The sequence below is a fragment of the Hoplias malabaricus genome, chromosome 18 (genome assembly GCF_029633855.1).
Source record: "Hoplias malabaricus isolate fHopMal1 chromosome 18, fHopMal1.hap1, whole genome shotgun sequence".
Classification (NCBI taxonomy): domain Eukaryota; kingdom Metazoa; phylum Chordata; class Actinopteri; order Characiformes; family Erythrinidae; genus Hoplias; species Hoplias malabaricus.
Window position 1 is genome coordinate 16,017,571 of NC_089817.1, and position 17,718 is coordinate 16,035,288.

At 40.0% G+C, this 17,718-nt stretch overlaps 3 protein-coding genes across 3 annotated transcripts in view; 1 reads left to right on the forward strand and 2 right to left on the reverse strand.

The window, feature by feature from the left end:
- The window catches only part of LOC136675188 (protocadherin Fat 3), a 104,057-nt gene extending 99,476 nt beyond the window's left edge, over positions 1 to 4,581 (reverse strand). The window contains exons 1-2 of the mRNA XM_066651615.1: positions 4,499 to 4,581; positions 632 to 3,925 (exon numbers count right to left, since the gene is read on the reverse strand). Coding sequence (XP_066507712.1) covers positions 632 to 3,908 — 3,277 coding nt within the window. The 5' untranslated portion in view covers positions 3,909 to 3,925; positions 4,499 to 4,581. The remainder of the gene's footprint in view (positions 1 to 631; positions 3,926 to 4,498) is intronic.
- Positions 4,582 to 7,156: 2,575 nt separating this feature from the next.
- Positions 7,157 to 12,854, forward strand: chordc1b (cysteine and histidine-rich domain (CHORD) containing 1b). Its single transcript, XM_066650786.1, has 11 exons — positions 7,157 to 7,346; positions 7,720 to 7,769; positions 7,854 to 7,910; positions 8,005 to 8,165; positions 9,962 to 10,062; positions 10,167 to 10,225; positions 10,334 to 10,404; positions 10,695 to 10,800; positions 11,075 to 11,194; positions 11,628 to 11,690; positions 11,775 to 12,854. The coding sequence occupies exons 1-11, from the start codon at positions 7,283 to 7,285 to the stop codon at positions 11,946 to 11,948; spliced, it is 1,026 nt and encodes a 341-aa protein (XP_066506883.1). The 5' UTR covers positions 7,157 to 7,282; the 3' UTR covers positions 11,949 to 12,854.
- Positions 12,842 to 17,231, reverse strand: kpna7 (karyopherin alpha 7 (importin alpha 8)). Its single transcript, XM_066650784.1, has 10 exons — positions 17,065 to 17,231; positions 16,232 to 16,372; positions 16,067 to 16,152; positions 15,720 to 15,988; positions 14,897 to 14,979; positions 14,137 to 14,400; positions 13,762 to 13,995; positions 13,324 to 13,506; positions 13,092 to 13,238; positions 12,842 to 12,980 (listed from the first exon to the last, which is right to left on the reverse strand). Exons 1-10 carry the CDS (start codon positions 17,128 to 17,130, stop codon positions 12,891 to 12,893), a joined length of 1,563 nt encoding a protein of 520 aa, XP_066506881.1. The 5' UTR covers positions 17,131 to 17,231; the 3' UTR covers positions 12,842 to 12,890.
- Positions 17,232 to 17,718: the final 487 nt, after the last annotated feature.

Consider the following 17,718-nt stretch of genomic DNA (forward strand, 5'->3'; position numbering starts at 1 on the left):
TCACATAGGAATATGCTGTGTGTATAAAGACAATTTTTTTTAAATTACCAAGATTATATTTAAAACCCAAAGAGCTCATCTAGGTTCTATGACTTATACACTGCATAATATTAAAACATATTAATCTGATCCCAAGTTTCTCAAACACAGATGTTTGAAGCATTATTATTAATAACCACTACCCAGAAATGTATTTTGACACCATTGTCTTCTAAATCTGAAGATAGACTAAAAATGCATTATATAATAAAGCTGCACATGAAGTGTGTTAATCTACCTAAATACGTCTTTCTGAAATTTAGTTTATTTTAAAATTATCTGCATTACTTATAACTCACAGAGTTTCACATCAAAATGTTGAATTATGAATTATGCGGCAATGTTTTAAAATCAGTGGAATTTCTTCACTAGGGTGGGTTTATCCTTTCCTTTTAAAGACCTGATATGAGGGAAATATATAATAAATGCTGCACCGCCATATAATAAAAGCGCTAGCATTAATCTATCATTCTAATTACTGATGTCCTGTGTATGGTGAATGATGTATGATCTACAGGTATAAGGGGGTTTGAACATCTTCACCTTCACCAGAAGAGGTGCTGCACTGATATCAGAATGATTAAACACATACCAGTCTCCTCGTCAATGGAGAACCTGCCAAGGCCACTTCCCGCTTTGATAGAGTATCTTATTACGCCATCCCTGCCCTTGTCGTCATCATTAGCCGTGACTTGAACAACACTTGTACCAAGTCGAGAGTTCTCCTTAACAGTAGCTCTCACCGCGAACTCAGAGAAGTAAGGCTCGTTGAGGTTCTCATTAACATCAACCACCTCCACTTCCACATAAGAAGAGGACTGAAGTTGAACGGGCAGCCCACAATCCTCAGCAACCACAGAGAGATTGTAAAATTGTTGCTTCTCAAAGTCCAGTTCCTTGGCCACCCTGATGGCTCCACTCTCCACATTAATAAGAAACGTCCCATTGAAGTCGTCAACCAGAGAATATTTCACTCTCCCGCCAGGGCCAGAGTCAGGGTCCTGTGTTTGCAGCCAGGTGATCACAGTGCCTGCAGGAAGATCCTCAAGTACAGAGCAGCTGTAACTCTTAGGAATAAACATTGGAGGACAGTCATTCGTGTCTCCAAGGTAGACCTTTAAAGTCGTTACTGAGAACTTTTGATTCCCTCGCTCTGCTTTGTCCCTGCCTTCGATTTTCAGAGTAATATCTGGCATTGATTCTCTGTCCAGTTGGCCAGCAACATAGACCCATCCAGTGGCACTGTTAATACCAAAAAGGGGACTGTTGGTTAACAAACTGTAGGAGATTTCACCATTCTGACCAAGGTCTAGATCTGAAGCTGTGATCTCAATCACCTCAGTGCCAATGGCTGTGTTCTCAAGCACAACTGCAGTGTAGCTCTCCAGAGTGAACTGAGGACTGTTATCGTTCACATCATCAACATTCACAGTTAATAGCCTCCAGTTTGACTTCTGCGGTAGACCCATGTCATATATAGTTACATTAAGAAGGTAACGGTCTGAACTCTCACGATCCATAGGCTGATAGATATAGAGAAGTCCACTTTCCATATCAATATTGAAACAGCTGTCAGTATTTCCATCTGATATGACATAGAGAATCCGACCATTGAAGCCTGTGTCCCCATCGTTGGTGTTCACTTTAATAACACTGGATCCGACTGGCAAATCCTCACGAACTACGATATCAGAGGGAAAAGCTTCAAACTGAGGAGTCTGCCGGTTAATAGAATACACATCTGTGTAGACCTCTTCAACTTTTGATTTGCCAATGGCGCTGGCTTTTTTGAGGAGCTTCTCAGCTAGTTTTTGTGCCACTTTTGTGTCCTTACAGTTAAAACTCTTAGATGGGATTCTCCCTCTCACAACAGATACGTTGACAAAGGTGGCCTCTGAGAAAATCTCTCCATCTGTTGCTGCTATTTTCAGGCTAAACACTCCATTTTTAATATTAGCCCCAATCAGAGACCTCCTCAGGGACAGCATCCCTGAGTCAGGTTTAAGGCTAAAGAGGTCTTGCTCATTTCCAGATAGTATAATATATCGTACCAAGCCAAGCTCATCTATGTCTATGGCAGACATAGTAATGATTGTCTGCCCTACAGGGAGATCCCGAGCAATCATTCCTTTACATGATACACGCTCAAAAAGTGGTGGGTTGTCATTGACGTTCAGAATTCGTACCGTGACATTTACTTCACTTTCTCGTCTATAAGGTAGGCCCCAGTCAGAGGCCCGGACTGGAAAAACATAGGTTTCTAAAGATGACTCAAAATCCAGTTCTTTAGAGGTTTTCAGTTCCCCTGTATTTTGGTCAATGGTGAATGGCAGAGCCTGAAGGCTAGCTATACTGTATGTTAAGCGCCCATTTTCCCCTTTGTCGTCATCCACAGCTGATATGACAAGAACAACGGTACCGATCGGAGCACTCTCGTTGACAGATGCTTCATATGAGACTTGGGTAAAAGTAGGGATATTATCATTAGCATCCTCCACATTGATCAGCACCCTTGCTCTCAGACCACTCATAGCCTCTGACACCTCAAGCTCAAAAAGTTGCTGACCAAGCATGGTAAGCTGCCTTGCAGTCGAGATGGCACCAGTAAAAGTGTTAATACTGAAATAAATGGAATGAGAGGTGAGGCTTAGGCCATAGTTGACAGATCGCGGCTTGGGAGAGATTCCAACAGTCAGTATGATGGTCCCAGGAGGAGCAATCTCATTAACTGTAGCTATGTAAATGTCTTTCTCAAATCTTGCCAGCACAGAAGGTGGCTTTTTAACCAAGAGTTGGACTACCTGAGTATTGGAGAACTTTGGAGGTGTACCTCTGTCTTTAGCTTGGAAGGTGAGATTGCTGCCATATGGAAATGTATTCCAGTCTACGGGTTCAGACATTTTTAATCTGTACTCATTGCCAAGTGGTGCTCTGTCGAGAACAAACTGTTCCAGTGGGTCACCGGCAATGATTGCAACCCACTCGATTTCCCCATTCTGCCCTTCATCCAGATCCTCCACAGTGACCACTGCATAGACTGGCTCTTTGTCCAGTAATGATGGGACAAGTGCGAATGCATTTAGAGTGGGTGAATATTTGTTTATGCGTACAATACTGATCACTAGTTTTGCTGTGCTGCTTACGCCATTATTTCCATAAACCTTCATTCCACGGTCAACAGCCAACACCTCAAGGTCAAACCTTTTAATCTCATCTGCGTTTGGTTTGGCTGTGAGAAATATAACCCCACTGGTCGGATGGACAGCAAAGTGCTCCACTACGTCCCTGAAAAAATAATAGAATTCACCATTGGAGCCTATATCAGCATCAGTAGCAGTGACTTGGGCAACACTGGATCCCAATGGGCTGCTTTCTGGGACAGTAATAGTATAAGTGGTGGGAGAGAATAAAGGTCGAAGGTCATTCATGTCCATAATCTGCACATTGACTTTAGTAGATGCCTCCAGACCATCTGTGTCCAAAGCTCTAATGCCTAACGTATAGTTGTCTTGTACCTCACGATTTAAAATGGCAGAGCTTCCACCATTAGTCCGTATGCGCAGAAAACAGAAGTCTCCGAGAACATACTCCTCTGCCTGAAAGAGTCCCTCATCGTCGCCTGATTCAATGAAGTATCTGATGTCCCTTGAAGTGGACTGTGGCAGAACAATGCCCATTTTGACTTCGCTCCTAACATAAGAGCGGGCTGCTGAGTTCTCGTAAATGGTGGCATTGTAGCTAGAGCTCGTAAACTGAAAGACTGAAAATTGAGGTTCTTGAAGCTGTCCCCAGCAGGAAAACAGGTGAAAAAGGACGAGAGTGAAGATGGGACGGATCCTCATGCTGCCCCCAGGAAATCTGTTCATCATGCCATCATCCAGCAGACCTGTAAATAAGAGAGCATATGCTATTAAATGGAGAAATACAATGTTTGCCACACAAAATACATTTCAAAAGACAGTTTTTCTTTAAAGTTAATGTTGGAGCAGATTTTCTAAAAAGTCTGCATAATACAATGTTTATACTAGACAATTCTGATTTGCCCTGTATTAAATCATTCATTTTTGAGAACCAGAATTGTACCAGTGGTGTTGATAAGAACCAGATTTTAAGAAGGATTTTTGTAGCTACTGAAACCTGCATCACAGAAAGCTGCTATATATAATAGTGATGAACACACTGTTTAATTCCCAAAACTTTGGTTTACTACAGGCTACTTTTGCAACAAACTGTGTGTTTGTGAAGTTGCTGTTAAAAAGTTCTGTTAAGCTGAATCTAAGAGAGCAGTGTGCTGGATGATTTTGGGACTATAATGCACTTGTGTATGAAGGTAACAGCCAGCAGCATTCGCTTTCAGTCGACATTCGTGCAAGTGAACACCACAAACTTTCCTCTCTGTAGCACAGAAGCTCAGAACCAAGCAATGCGTTTTACAGAAAGGATAAGAGAAATGTCTTACCTCTGTGTGTGAGAGAGAGAGAAAACACACTCTTTCCCGACCACCAAAATAAAACCCTCGTTGTGTGAACTGGCTCCTCTCTGTCACCGCGGCGGCGCGCTCACACAGACTGCGCTGCTGCTCTCACTTCAGTTCACTAATCGCGGGAGCGCGCACAGAGCCAGGAGCGCGCTCCCGAGACACCATAAACCCAGAATGCGCAAACGAGCCCAGCGCTGTGGTCACAGCAGCAGCAGCACGTTTCAATAATAAAAACCTAAATTCACCAGAGAAAAGGGATTTCCCTCCCAGAAGACTGACCCTGATTACACTTTACGCTGCTGGGCTGTTTTGTGGTGAATGTGGTGGGAATGGTAGCGGCATTAAAGGGCATTACCACATTAAACATGATTCATGAGCACCATGTTTGCTCTTCAGCCTGTGGCTGCGTCCCACACAGCGGAAAAGCGTTTCTTTGTTGGGATGGCTGAGAAGCCAACGGGACGCTGTATGGTGGCCCAAAGATCCAAAACACAACAGACTTTACCTGTTAACTTGGTCATGTATCAACATCACGTACCCTACCGTCATTATAAATACATCCACATTCCGACCATCATCTGACGACAGAGAAAGACATGCCGCCAGCAACAGATGAGAACACAAAAATATTAAGAGAACACAAACAGTTATTTATATATATATATATTCTTTATTAAAGTCTTCACTTCATCATTTCAGAATATATAACAATTTAAAAGTTGTTTTCAAGAAGAAAAAACATGCCATCTGCTGTCTTCAAGTAGCTAGTCTATACCTCTGATATATGAAAATTGACCTACACATCTCTCTCCATCCATCCGTCCACCAAACGCATGCACCTTGAAAACCTTGCCCCACAAGTTGACGGGATCAGTCCCTCAGGTCTATGACATAAGAAATCCTGGCTGACTTAATCTGCTCCTTTGAGACAGTCTTTTAGAACACTGCAGTTTAAAAGTGAAAATGTTTAGTGAAGGCATTCACTGATTATTCATTCATTCATTCATTATCTGTAACCGCTTATCCAATTTAGGGTCGCGGGGGTCCAGAACCTACCTGGAATCATTGGGCGCAAGGCGGGAATACACCCTGAAGGGGGCGCTAGTCCTTCACAGGGCCATTCACTGATTCATTTCACTCAAACCACATCTTCTAATGTATAAAACACACTGCACTGACGTGGAAAAATGGAAACATTGTAAACACACATTTAATGTGCAAATTGGAAATAGGAAATTCAACTAAGAAGTCAAAATATAATTGCTGCACTTGAAAGTGGAATTGAAATCAACATTTTTCCAATACATTTCACTGTTGCAGTGGAATAGTCTTCTTTAGCCCTATTCAGACAGGATTGGTATTATATGGGGAGCTGGGGTAATGTAATTTTCCCCCATGAAATCAGTAATGTTTATGGTGGATTCACACTGGTTAAGACATCTCCGTGAAAATAGCAGAGATGGGAGGGGCTACTCAATACACAAACTACTGTGTAGTGTATCCACTACACAATGTGGATGTTTAGGCTGTCACAACTGTTCTGAGATCAGCCCTCCCACCAAAAACATACAGCCCTCAACGTCTTTTTCTTCTAGTCCTTCATAAAAGATAATGGGCGAGAACGTGGCAAAAACTTTACTTCGCACAGTTATTATAACCGATATTATAAACCGTTTAATGGTAATGACACACGTTCATAACAAGCATGGAGGCATACCTAACGGTTGTTATGTGGATCTGAACGTGGTGCTTTGTTTAGCTGCTAAGTTTTACTTAAATTGTGTATATTTCATCACTAAACGCCTCCTTTAGCTCCTCCATTCTCGAGTAAACCCACAAAAAAATATCCGGGATATATCACAATATTACCCCACATTTCAATTCGGATGGGATTAATATGACCTGCGGCCATTTCTACTGCTCGTTTTACAGTAGGTAAGGATCAGAACTCTTTCCTGAAACGGGAGCGCGCACTCCAGAAAAATGACCTAAATGGTATTCAGACGGGATTAAAATTACTGAAATACTCAGGTAATAATTACTTTACCCCCACGTCCACAGATAAAACTAATCCCGTCTGAATAGATTGTTTGTCTGATGAGTTTCATCTCATCTGCACAGATTGCTCAAACAAAAAGTGTGAAAGGGACCAGTTTGGAAATGGGCTGATTAAGAGTTGACATTTTTACATGGCATTTTAATGAGTATTAAGATTTAAGTAAGTTCCTGTGCCATTAAAAGCTTCTGTTGATTCCCAATGATGTTGTAAGTGATGATGTTCTATTATCCTAATGTGACACTGAAAATTATCCTAATTTTTTAAAAAGATGTTACTGATACTTTATACATTTTTTAAATATTCTTACAGAAACTAGTAATCATTAATGGACATTTTTGTTTTACAATAGCACTGCTGTAAAAAAATAAAAACATTTTAAAATTGTATTCAGCATGGATTGCATTCTAAATGGTAACTTCAGCAGTAATTTAATGCTTTTGTGTTAAAATCTTTTGTTTGCTTCTTACGTTATGAGCTTTGACTTTCTGGGCCACCTTGCGACTGTTTCCGAAAACTGCCGAAGTTTATCGAACGCCTCCGGAGGACAGTTTCCGAGACTTACCGAAGTTTACCGAGCAGTTCCGGAGGACGGAACTGGTGCTGTGTGATGCTGGTAGTAGCTTCTAGAAAAGTCCCGAAGCCGCGGCTTTATACTGAGTCTGAGCGCCGTTCACTTCTGAGTTTACAGCTACTGGATCTACATAATGTCCGTGCTTTGCTACAACAAGGGATGCGGTCAAAGGTTTGACCCTGAAAATAACCCTGACGGTGAGTGCGAAGAAGCTAAAACCGTTCACATGCTCACAGCCATTCAAACTATTAGCTAGCTATCTGAGCTAAGCCCGCGGTAGATTTCTAACGAGGACCGAGTAGTAATTTGGAGTTGAATGTCCATGTCTGTTTAGCCTTTTTCTGCGTGTATCTAATACTACTCCGTAATTGTTGTGAAAACTTTATTGCTCATAAATAGCTGTACTTCTTAACTTTAGCCTTAAAGGCTATGGCTAACCGGCTAGACAGATATTTAACAAGACAAGTTGTGTGTATAAATTTAAAATTAAGTCAATATAGTCAAATCTTTTCCCCCAAACTAACTTAATTTTACGAGATGTTTTACTAAGATTAAGTCCTTTATCTACAGATGCTTGTACATATCACCCCGGAGTCCCTGTTTTTCACGACGCCCTAAAGGTAACTAGTGAAAACGGCAGGTTTATAGAGCAAATTCATTTTTGAATAATTAGCTTTTTAAACGCATGCTGTTTTCTTCACCAGGGCTGGTCCTGCTGTAAGAGACGAACAACGGATTTCTCAGACTTTCTCAGTATTGCTGTGAGTAATATTTTTGAGACAGAATGTGCTTATCGTGGAAAGTCAACCAAAATGCTAAAATTGTGTATTTTGTTGGTTTCTTAATTTGTCACAGGGTTGTACAAAAGGCCCTCATAACAAAGAGAAGCCACCTGAGCCTGTTAAACCAGAGGTCAAAACATCTGGAGAGAAGAAGGATATAGATGACTTTAAGCCAAAGTTCAGTGAGTCCATCATACAAGCTCCGAAACCAGCCGAGTCAATCCATCGACCAAGGTGAAGCTTCACTTAGCATTAAAGATAGCTGTTTATCAGATTAATTTTATAGAGCACTTACTTTCAGCCCTAGGGCTGGTCTGGAAAAAGCATGTTAAAATCCGGATTCCTGACCATGGTTTAGCTTTGCACAACCTAACAAATAGAGCTCTGGTTAACTCATTTTCTGAAGGGCTTGAAAACTTTCTGCATGAGCCAAGATTCAGATACTCATTAATTTGAATAATTGCTAGTGAACAATTAATTTATCTATTAATTTGATAGATTTGAAACAGTCAGTCAGGTGAAACATGGAGAGTCAAATTGCTCAATCAGAGATTGCATTCTAATGGGACTGGGACAATTTAATTCTTCATGAATTTTGTGGAATCAGGGACTTGAAAGATTGTTGTATCAATATTGAATATAATCACAATTCATATGTAGCAAGAGTATAAAGGAATTCATGCATAACCAAGTACTGTCGTGGTGGGTGTGGCAATATCATTGCTTTTTAAACACAATTACATAGTCCTCAAAAAAGGGGGGGGGCATGTCTGCTCATGTTTTATATAATTGTCTGTTCATTATAAAATGTCATGCATTCATACATACACACACACACACACAAAGTAAGCCATAATACAGAAGAGGGATTGGCACGGCCTTGTGCTGAAAATTAGTACAACCTCGAGTGTATTATTGCGATTATACCAGTTTGTTATCACAGTTTATTATTAGTGAAGATAAAGACTGTGAAAAATGATTAGTTTGTTTGTCAACCTTCCATAAGGAAGAATAGTTCCATTCAGTTACACGTTCTTTGCTCCTTTCAACGAACTCTGGATCTTTAACTTGTCCGATGTTGGACCCGTCCAGGATTTCCGAACTTTGGCTCTCTCCAGCTAGTTGGTCTGTGTTCACACCAGATTTGTTGGGAAACAAGGCTGCATTATTCAGAGCTGTTCTCTGTCTAAATCAAGACAGAAGTATGCATCAAATCAATAAAATGGAATGGTTTTACCATTGTTTACAGCGGATTCACATCATAGTGATATATATATTTCACTATGATATGAATCCGCTGTAAACAATGGTTAAACCATTACATCAAACCATTGCCTGGACTTGAGTTACATAGACATAGCAATTTATATATATATATATATATATAAGGTGAGCGAACATAAAATAAACCAGTTCTCCATTGTGTGAAAAAGTCCAGGCGTCGTTGCTAGGTTACATGTATTTTGTGGAGTCATGCCTGAAGAGCTTTGGTCAGAGTGCCATTATCGTGTAAATTGTCACTCCAGGAATGTCTCACAGCCAATCACATCGCAGGGTCATAACTGTGGTATAATATCCATTAATTAAATTCTGAGTTAACAGAATGTTGTTAAACACAGAGACAATTCATTCATTCATTCATTATCTGTAACCGCTTATCCAATTTAGGGTCACGGGGGGTCCAGAGCCTACCTGGAATCATCGGGCGCAAGGCGGGATTACACCCTGGAGGGGACGCCAGTCCTTCACAGGGCACAGAGACAATTGTTAGGATTTATTTAGGAAACATTTAGGAAATGTTAGATTTTACATTTGTTTATTTGTCAGTGCTTCCACATACAGGCCACTGGACCAGGTTTATGAACTAGGAAAATACTTTTAAACATACTCAATATGAAGTAGACAGGGCAATGTAAACACTGCAGGTCATCTTGCTTTTAGTGCAGAAGCCCATGCAGAAAAGAATAACAATGTTATTTAAAAAGATAAATGTATAAAGACATATGACAGACTTTTATTTGATCACACAGTGCGGATGAGCCCATCACTAGACTTAAGCAGATGGTCTCTGCTTCACTCAAGCAGGCTTTAGAAAAGCTCAAGTTGTCTGAAAATTCACCAGACAAAAAAGGTGAGAATTATTTTATATCCCTCTACACATTCCCAAGTGTGAATATAGGAAAATACAAAAGTCTTAGTTTGACTAAGACTTTAGTTTTTTTTTTTTTTTGGCAGAGGAGGAAGGGGATGAAATTAAGATCGGAACATCTTGTAAAAATGGAGGCTGCACTAAGGTACTGTCCTACTTCTTTACAAGAATTTGCACACCTAAACACATTTTCCTCTGATATATAGGTAAATAATTGTGCAGAACCAATCATTACACTATTCTTTTTCCCCAGACCTTTAATGGGGAAGAGAGCAATAAAGATGTCTGCTTGTATCATGCTGGATTCCCAATCTTCCATGAAGGGTAAACAGCTCATTAATAATATCTATAATTATATCTTAGCAGGGCAAAAGCCCATAATAAGCCTATCTAAATCTAAGAAAAACACTTTTCTATGTGGATTTTCTTTTCTGATTTTAGTGATTATAATGAAATTAAAAATTAATGTGTCAGCTAGTCAGTCAAGTGTGACAACCACCCACCCCCAAAAACATTTTTATGTATTTGTTTAAGGGGAGGTTTAAACACTGATTTAAATGGTCTCTGCAGTGGGTCAGTTTTGTGATCATATATTTCTTTTTAATCCCCCCAAGGATGAAATACTGGAGCTGCTGTAAAAGGAAAACCTCTGACTTCAACACTTTTCTCTCACAAGAGGGATGCTCCAAGGGGACACATTTGTGGCGAAAGAAGGACGCAGTATGTTTCAGTTAATGATGTGACATTACCAGTATTATACTTGGGCAATCATTTCATGCAGTTCTTATGAAGGTGGAAGTGTTTAAGTAATTGAAGTCTTTTGTTTGAAACGAGTCAGATGATGTCACTGCATTTTAGTTAAACATGGTCTGGTGTTGCAAGGTCATACACACTCCAATTAATTTTTAATTTTAGCTGTTTATTGATTCGAGTACATTTACGTTACATTAATGATAAACATCTCAATGCCTTTTTTTCTTTTGCATGTTTACAGGGTAAAAAGGTTGTTCCATGCAGGTTTGATTGGCACCAAACAGGGAGTCAAGTCACCATCACTGTCTATGCCAAAAACTCTATCCCTGAACTGAGCTATGTGGATGGGAATAGTACCACAGTGAGTTATCTTATTTTTGTCAGTGTCTTCTACAATGCTGTAATAATAACTCCTAAAAATCTAGAGGGACCTTTTGTGGTTCTGTGACATATTTTATCAAGTTATAGTCATTCCTGGAACAAGAATTTTAGGAGTTATTATTTTGTAGTAATTTTATTAGTTACTTCCTGTGAATGGTAGAAGATTTTTTTGACAGGTTAAAATTTTAGTAATTTGTTCACAAAAAATTTAGGTATATACTATCACATTTTATTGGCTTTTGTAGTCATTGTATCTATTAAATGATGTCTGGGGTGATTTTGAGGGTATTGTAGCATTTTTAAATATTCTCTGTATAACTGCAACTTATTTAGGAAAACCAGTTTTTTTCTTTATAGCATGTACAGTAAAGTTATACGTTTAAAACGCAATCTCCCTTTGTCTTCTCTTTAAGCTGGATATTCAAATTATATTTGATGGAGATAAGGAATTTAATCAGAAGATCATCTTATGGGGTGTAAGTACTTATCCTGACAAACCATAGAACTAAATTCTATACATTAATTTCTCAAAAAAATTTATTTAATTCTTCTTACCATAGGTAATTGATGCAGGTAAAAGCTCAATGAACATGATGGCTGCTAAGATTGAGATAGTACTGAAGAAGGCTGAACCAATGACCTGGGCACGACTGGACCTTCCACCGGTGACCAGTCCACCTAAAGACAAAGTGAAGAAGAAAGAAAGTGATGACGACGATGATGATGATGATTAAATGAACATGCAATAGCACCACTGAAGTACTGTATGAAGTCTTCAAATTGATCGCCATGAAAGTTATTGAAGATGCAACATGCACGAGTTTCCTTTCTGTGAAAATTTTTTCTACATCCTCATTGCATTTTGCAAAATGACAGTGCTTAACTTTTCTTCACATTCCAAAGAGTCTTGAAATGATTGTATTAGGGTTTTGAGTGCTTTACCATTGGCCAACCTATATTTCCATAGTAGTCTACTTGAAACTCCCTTGGCCAGTTTAACATTGATAGGAAATCTGGAGCTTCTCCACTGTATTTTAAGACAATGTATATGACTTGAACATTGATTTTATTAAACATTTGACCAGTTACATTCCTGACTAATTCAAGTGGGAGCATGGAATTCAAGCCATCAATTTAGTTCCCTGTAGACATCAAGTTGCTTGACAGACAGATGTTACTCGTGAAGTATTACATTGAAAAGTTAAGTTGCTTTGGATATGGCCACTGTAGATCATTGTTCATACTAGTACATGTATGAAAGCATATACACCCATTTGGATTTTTAATTTTCAGTAATTAAGTATTGTCTGAAATTTTTACTTCAGGAAATTAAGGCTTACAACAATACTTTCCTTTTGTGCCTTTTTCTAAGAACCAGCTTAGTTGTATTCCGGTCACCATTATCCTTGATTAATGCGCCTTGGTCATGTTTTTTCTTCCAATTGATGCTTTGCACTGGCCCATCACATGCTGTTTGATTCCAACATTTAAAAAAGGTATTTTTCAAAACTTCATACATCCAATGCTTGGGAACTTCTGAAAGTAACTGATGTCACAAGACAGTGTGCAATCATGTACTTGGTTTTGTTCAACTCCATATTCCAAAATGAAACAAGTGACCACAAAATACTGCAAAAATGTTATTTATTCATACAAAAATAAAGGGCATAAAACTATCAAAAGTCAAATCTTTTTTGGACTTCAGTTGGGCTAAACACAAAATCTCTTTCAGTGGCCTCTGTCTTCAGGCATTCATCTTCACCATCCTGCAGTTGGAAAGGGGAATAAACTTACTGCCATTATGTACTAGTTAGGAGTAAAACACCAAATTCTACACAGCACATCCAAGTTTGGTAAACCAGTCCCAATAAACCCACCTCACTGAAGTACTTCTCTATTAGTCCTTGAGCAGCACGATAAACAGCGTTGTTTTCATGGTTCTGGAGGAGCTCAATGCGATCCAACCCACCCAACTCTTCCACTAGTAGACATAGCTTTTCCACCTCCCCTAGCTTCTCAGCAGCCTGTGGAAATGCAAGTTTGGCTTAATTGAACATGCTTTTTACCAAGTTGGATACTAGTCCCTTACTGCCAACAAGGCACACTTACCAAGAAAATGTTATTGATAGCATCCAGGATGACCAGGACAGTCTTGGCATCTTTGACTGTAAGGAGGTTTAGAATGGCCTCTAGGCCACCACACTTGACAAGCTGCACCACCTGCTCAACTGTTCCTCCACTGGTGTAATTTGTGACTGCCCAGACAGCCTCTCGCTGGGTTTTAAAGTCAGCCTGGAATATGCACCAAGTAAACAATCAAGTAAAGCCAAGCATTTAGACTGGAAAGATGAAAATTTAGTACGTTTTTAGTTTAAGGAAAATGCCTGCCCATCACTAACGTGTGTACTGTGCCTTGCATAGACTTAACATTAATTTCTGAGTATGTGCAACTGACCCTGCATCCATTTGGCATGTAAGAGGCAGCTGTATAAGCTAGCAACAGGTATCTCCAGCCAAAGATAATGGTACATAAACCTCTCCACCTACATTCTTCAGCAGACCCACAAGGGGGGCCAGTAGACCACATGTGATTAGCTGCTGGATCTGCTGGCGTGGCCCAGCTGCGATGTTGGACACAGCCCAGGCTGCCTCCTTCTGCACACTGGGTTTGGGATGTCGCATCAGCTTAGGCAAGGCATTAAGCACACCTGCATCAATTGCCATCTGTGTCTGCAGGTCAGAGCCACTCACTATGTTCCCAATGGAGCGCAGGGATGGAGTCTATTTAAAAAATAAATAAATAAATAAATAAAAAAACTTGTGACAAGCTTGTAGCAACTGTTACTCAAGTAAGCTCTTGTCATGAGTTCACAGATCAACTATGCAATATTTAAATACATGCAAATTAAGCTTAATATTCACCAGCACCGCAAGTTCCTCAAAGCCCAGAAGCTCAACCAGCCGTGGAAGGATTCCAGTCTTAATTACGACATCAATCCGCTCATTGGGGCCATCTGTGAGGTAAGATATGGCCCAGCATGCATCAGACAAGACTGATTTGTCACAGTGGTGAAGCAGCTGTACAATGGAAGGAAGCATCTGCTGGACAGCAGAGAAGCGAGGAAAGGGGTTCTTGTTTCTGCACAGGTTGGAGAGGGTCCATGTTAGGTTGCGGAGGTAGCCAATCTGGAGGTTGTAAAACAGAAGTTGTAAATAGGGTATTACACTCATACACTCAAATCTGATTTTCAAGTGGCTACACTGTAGGATGCAAGTATGATGCTTGTCAATTCAGGCATGTGTTAAGCATGAGACAAGTGTTCTCCTTCCAAGTGCATCAAGTTAGCAGTTTGGTGGAATTATAACCACCCACTACCCAATGAATGGCTTCACAATTTTAAACAAAGCATGTACTAACTACTAGTTGGTAGCATCATGAGATTATGGGGAGACTAGCTATTGAATGAAGCTTATTTAAAAGGGGAGTATCAAATAATGGGTATAAAACCTAACAGTTAAAGTCTCCAGTCCAAGATGATTATTCCCTTTTAGGTCACAAGTGTTAACACATTAAAATGTCTTAATCCCATGTTCAGTTTAGGCTCCAGTTAAAGTTACAGCCTATGCTGTTTGAAAACTGCACTCTTCAAAAACAGCCTTTCTGCCCTCATTACTGACTTACTGGAGCATCTGGTGTTAGGCGAGTCAGTAGAGCAGGGATCACATTGCAGTCTATAAGCGCATCTCTATATGTTGGGCCATCACCTACAGGAAGAGATATGTTTAGATAGAAGTGACTGCAGCATATCAACTTGAATCTACTGTAGGTTCATGACTGGCATATAACTTCAACTCTAAGGCAAGGCTGAAATGTTTGTCAAAAATGTCCAAGTCTGATGTTACCCATCATTACTAATATCAAATAAATTCACAGGCACCATTACATCAATTTGATTACCTCCATAATTTGCAGCAGCCCCCATCAGATATAAGACCCATGTCTGTAGGCTTACAAACAATGCAAGTTCCTCTACAATTTATTAATATCTACTGTTTACACAATATTAGTAATCACAGAAACATTAGTTCAGGCAGAGCAGTGCTTCAGTACTAAAACTATGTATTTTGGCTTTTAGCCAAATCTGAACTGGAATAACTGAACACTACTTATTGGCAACAACCTGAATCCAGAGAATGCCTTCACAATTGTAAAGAGTGGAGGGGCTGTGCCCTGGCATGCTCCAGTTGTGGACAATCCTATAGATTGCATGTTGTAGGAACCAAAGTTAGCATTTAATGCCATATCTGCCCATGGGGCCATGTTCATTGCAAGAAAGGTTATAAGATGTAATTGATTTACTAAGTTTTATTTTGGGCATCAACTTCATGTGTTGCTTAAGTTTCGTTACTGACAAAATTTAGGAGTGCTGATGCTTTGGATCCACAGAGCTACATGTTTAACAAATGCTGCACTTCAGGCCCTCTCAATAGATCACAGGTGTTACCTGCAATGTTCCCCAGAGCCCAGATGGCCTGCTCACTTATGTTGAGCATGGGTGAGGCCAAGAGGGCAATGAAGGCTGGCACTGCTCCATGTTCTACCACCTGCTGTGTGTGCCAAGAGGTGCCTGATGCCACATTGGTAAGGGACCAAGCAGCCTCAAACTGCAGAGTGGGATTATCATTCCTTCCCAAGAACTCCACAAAGCGGGAAAGCAAGCCAGCATCCACTATCTCCTTAAGAGGGGGGTTCCTCTCCCGAGACAGTAGCTTCCTAAATGACAGGAGAACATGGGCATGAAACGTTCAAAGCTTGGAGCACAGCAGAAATGTTTATCCACAATGTTCATACCTGGCCATTTGACAACCATGAGTCTGTTTCTCTGGACAATCACTGTTAACATTAGCAATGATCTCGTCAATTGCTGCAGAGATCACCTGTGAGGATGACAACATATTAAGAAATAGTAAAAATGTTTGAGACCACTTTACTGAAGTGAAGTGGAGTGTTTAAAACCTGTTGGTTGTCAGTGTTGTACTCTGGTGAAAGGGGTTCTTCATCAGCCTGAGATGAAATATTCCTCCTCTTTAGGATGCTCTCCACTCTGTGCGCTTTACGAAGTTCAACACATTCTGCAACCCTGCGTTCACGCATTTTCTTCAGGAAATATATAAGACAAGAGTTCATGTTTCTTGTTAAAATTCAGTGTATTTAATAGTAGTACAGCCAAGTTAAGTGTTCCTTGTAAAGTTTAACATTCTAGAGAAGCTTACTCAAACCTTAAGTCCATGGCTCACAATTAGATAAAGGCCAAATATGCTACTAGACACATTGTTTAACAATAGTCTGACTCCATTACAATCTGTAATGCACATTTAAGACAGAGCCTCCATTATATAAATACATAACTTAATACGTTAAACACATTTGCGATTTCAACTCCATCAGTATTACTGGACTCATCTGTACATCAAAGCCATATAAAATTTCCAACTGAAAAGTTCCTGAAATTACTTCCTCAAAAACCACACAAGCGGTTAGATGCAACTCCAAATTGTCTATTACATGCAAATATGCCTGAGCCGATGGGACGGGTTCTTTAAGTTTATGATGCAAGAAATCCTGGCTCCATGGATCATAACTGCTTTGAGAACACTGCAGTTTCAAACCAGAGGTGCTCAGCAATCTCAGTTTACATTTGTATTAAATAATACTTTGAAGGATTTAGGGCCATTAACTTATTCAAATAACAAGCCAATTCACTGAACACGTTTTCTCACGTGTAAGTGACCAACCTAAAAAATGGAAATACTGTTTAAGCTAATGTTTAATTGGCGGCTTAAACTTACCGTCGGTTCCTTGCCCTTGTTTTTGAACTTGGACATGCGTTTGTCGCTCAGGTTCTCGGTCGGCATCGTGAACGGTTGGCTTCTTTGACTAACTGGTGTGAAGAAAGACACACTAAAAGAAAACCCACCGGCTAAAGTAGCACACAAACAGCTACTTCTCCGGAAATTGCGACCGTTGAAAATATTTAAACTCTAAGCCCAAATAGGAGCAGCTGGTGATATTTACTGCTAATTGAGTCTATGGCTGCGTCGAAAAACCGCACCCTGACAAACTAAAGAGGGCGTCAGAGTAGTGCACCAGCAAAAGTCATGTATTTCACGGTGTAGTTAGTTTGTGTGGTACGCAGCCCGTGTTCACACAGTATCCGGCTCTGCACTCTACCGTTGCCGCACTGTTCAGTCATCTGTATCACCGAACGGCGGACAAAGTCGTATACTCTCGTAAACGCAAATATGCGTTTGTATAGTTTCATTGTGTATGTCTTCTGTAGATAAAAGTCAAAGATTATGGTCAGATTTATTACTCAAAAAGCGATTAGTTGTTATTTAGCCATGCAGGGGAAAGGACAGGATCACTGAGCTTTAAAAATAGATCTGGATCAGAATCCATTTGGTAACAGTACTCGGTTTTGGTTTTGTCATCTCTTTGGCAAG

What these genes read in the sequence shown, in the direction of transcription:
- chordc1b (XM_066650786.1), top strand. Translation starts at nt 7,283, where the DNA reads ATGTCCGTGCTTTGCTACAACAAGGGATGCGGTCAAAGGTTTGACCCT. An exon ending in CAGACTTTCTCAGTATTGCT is followed by an intron (nt 7,911 to 8,004) that starts GTGAGTAATATT and finishes AATTTGTCACAG; the next exon opens with GGTTGTACAAAAGGCCCTCA. An exon ending in TGTGGCGAAAGAAGGACGCA is followed by an intron (nt 10,801 to 11,074) that starts GTATGTTTCAGT and finishes GCATGTTTACAG; the next exon opens with GGTAAAAAGGTTGTTCCATG.
- kpna7 (XM_066650784.1), bottom strand. Translation starts at nt 17,130, where the DNA reads ATGCCGACCGAGAACCTGAGCGACAAACGCATGTCCAAGTTCAAAAAC. An exon ending in CATGGTTGTCAAATGGCCAG is followed by an intron (nt 15,989 to 16,066) that starts GTATGAACATTG and finishes CCTGTCATTTAG; the next exon opens with GAAGCTACTGTCTCGGGAGA. An exon ending in GGCTCTGGGGAACATTGCAG is followed by an intron (nt 14,980 to 15,719) that starts GTAACACCTGTG and finishes CTCTTCCTGTAG; the next exon opens with GTGATGGCCCAACATATAGA.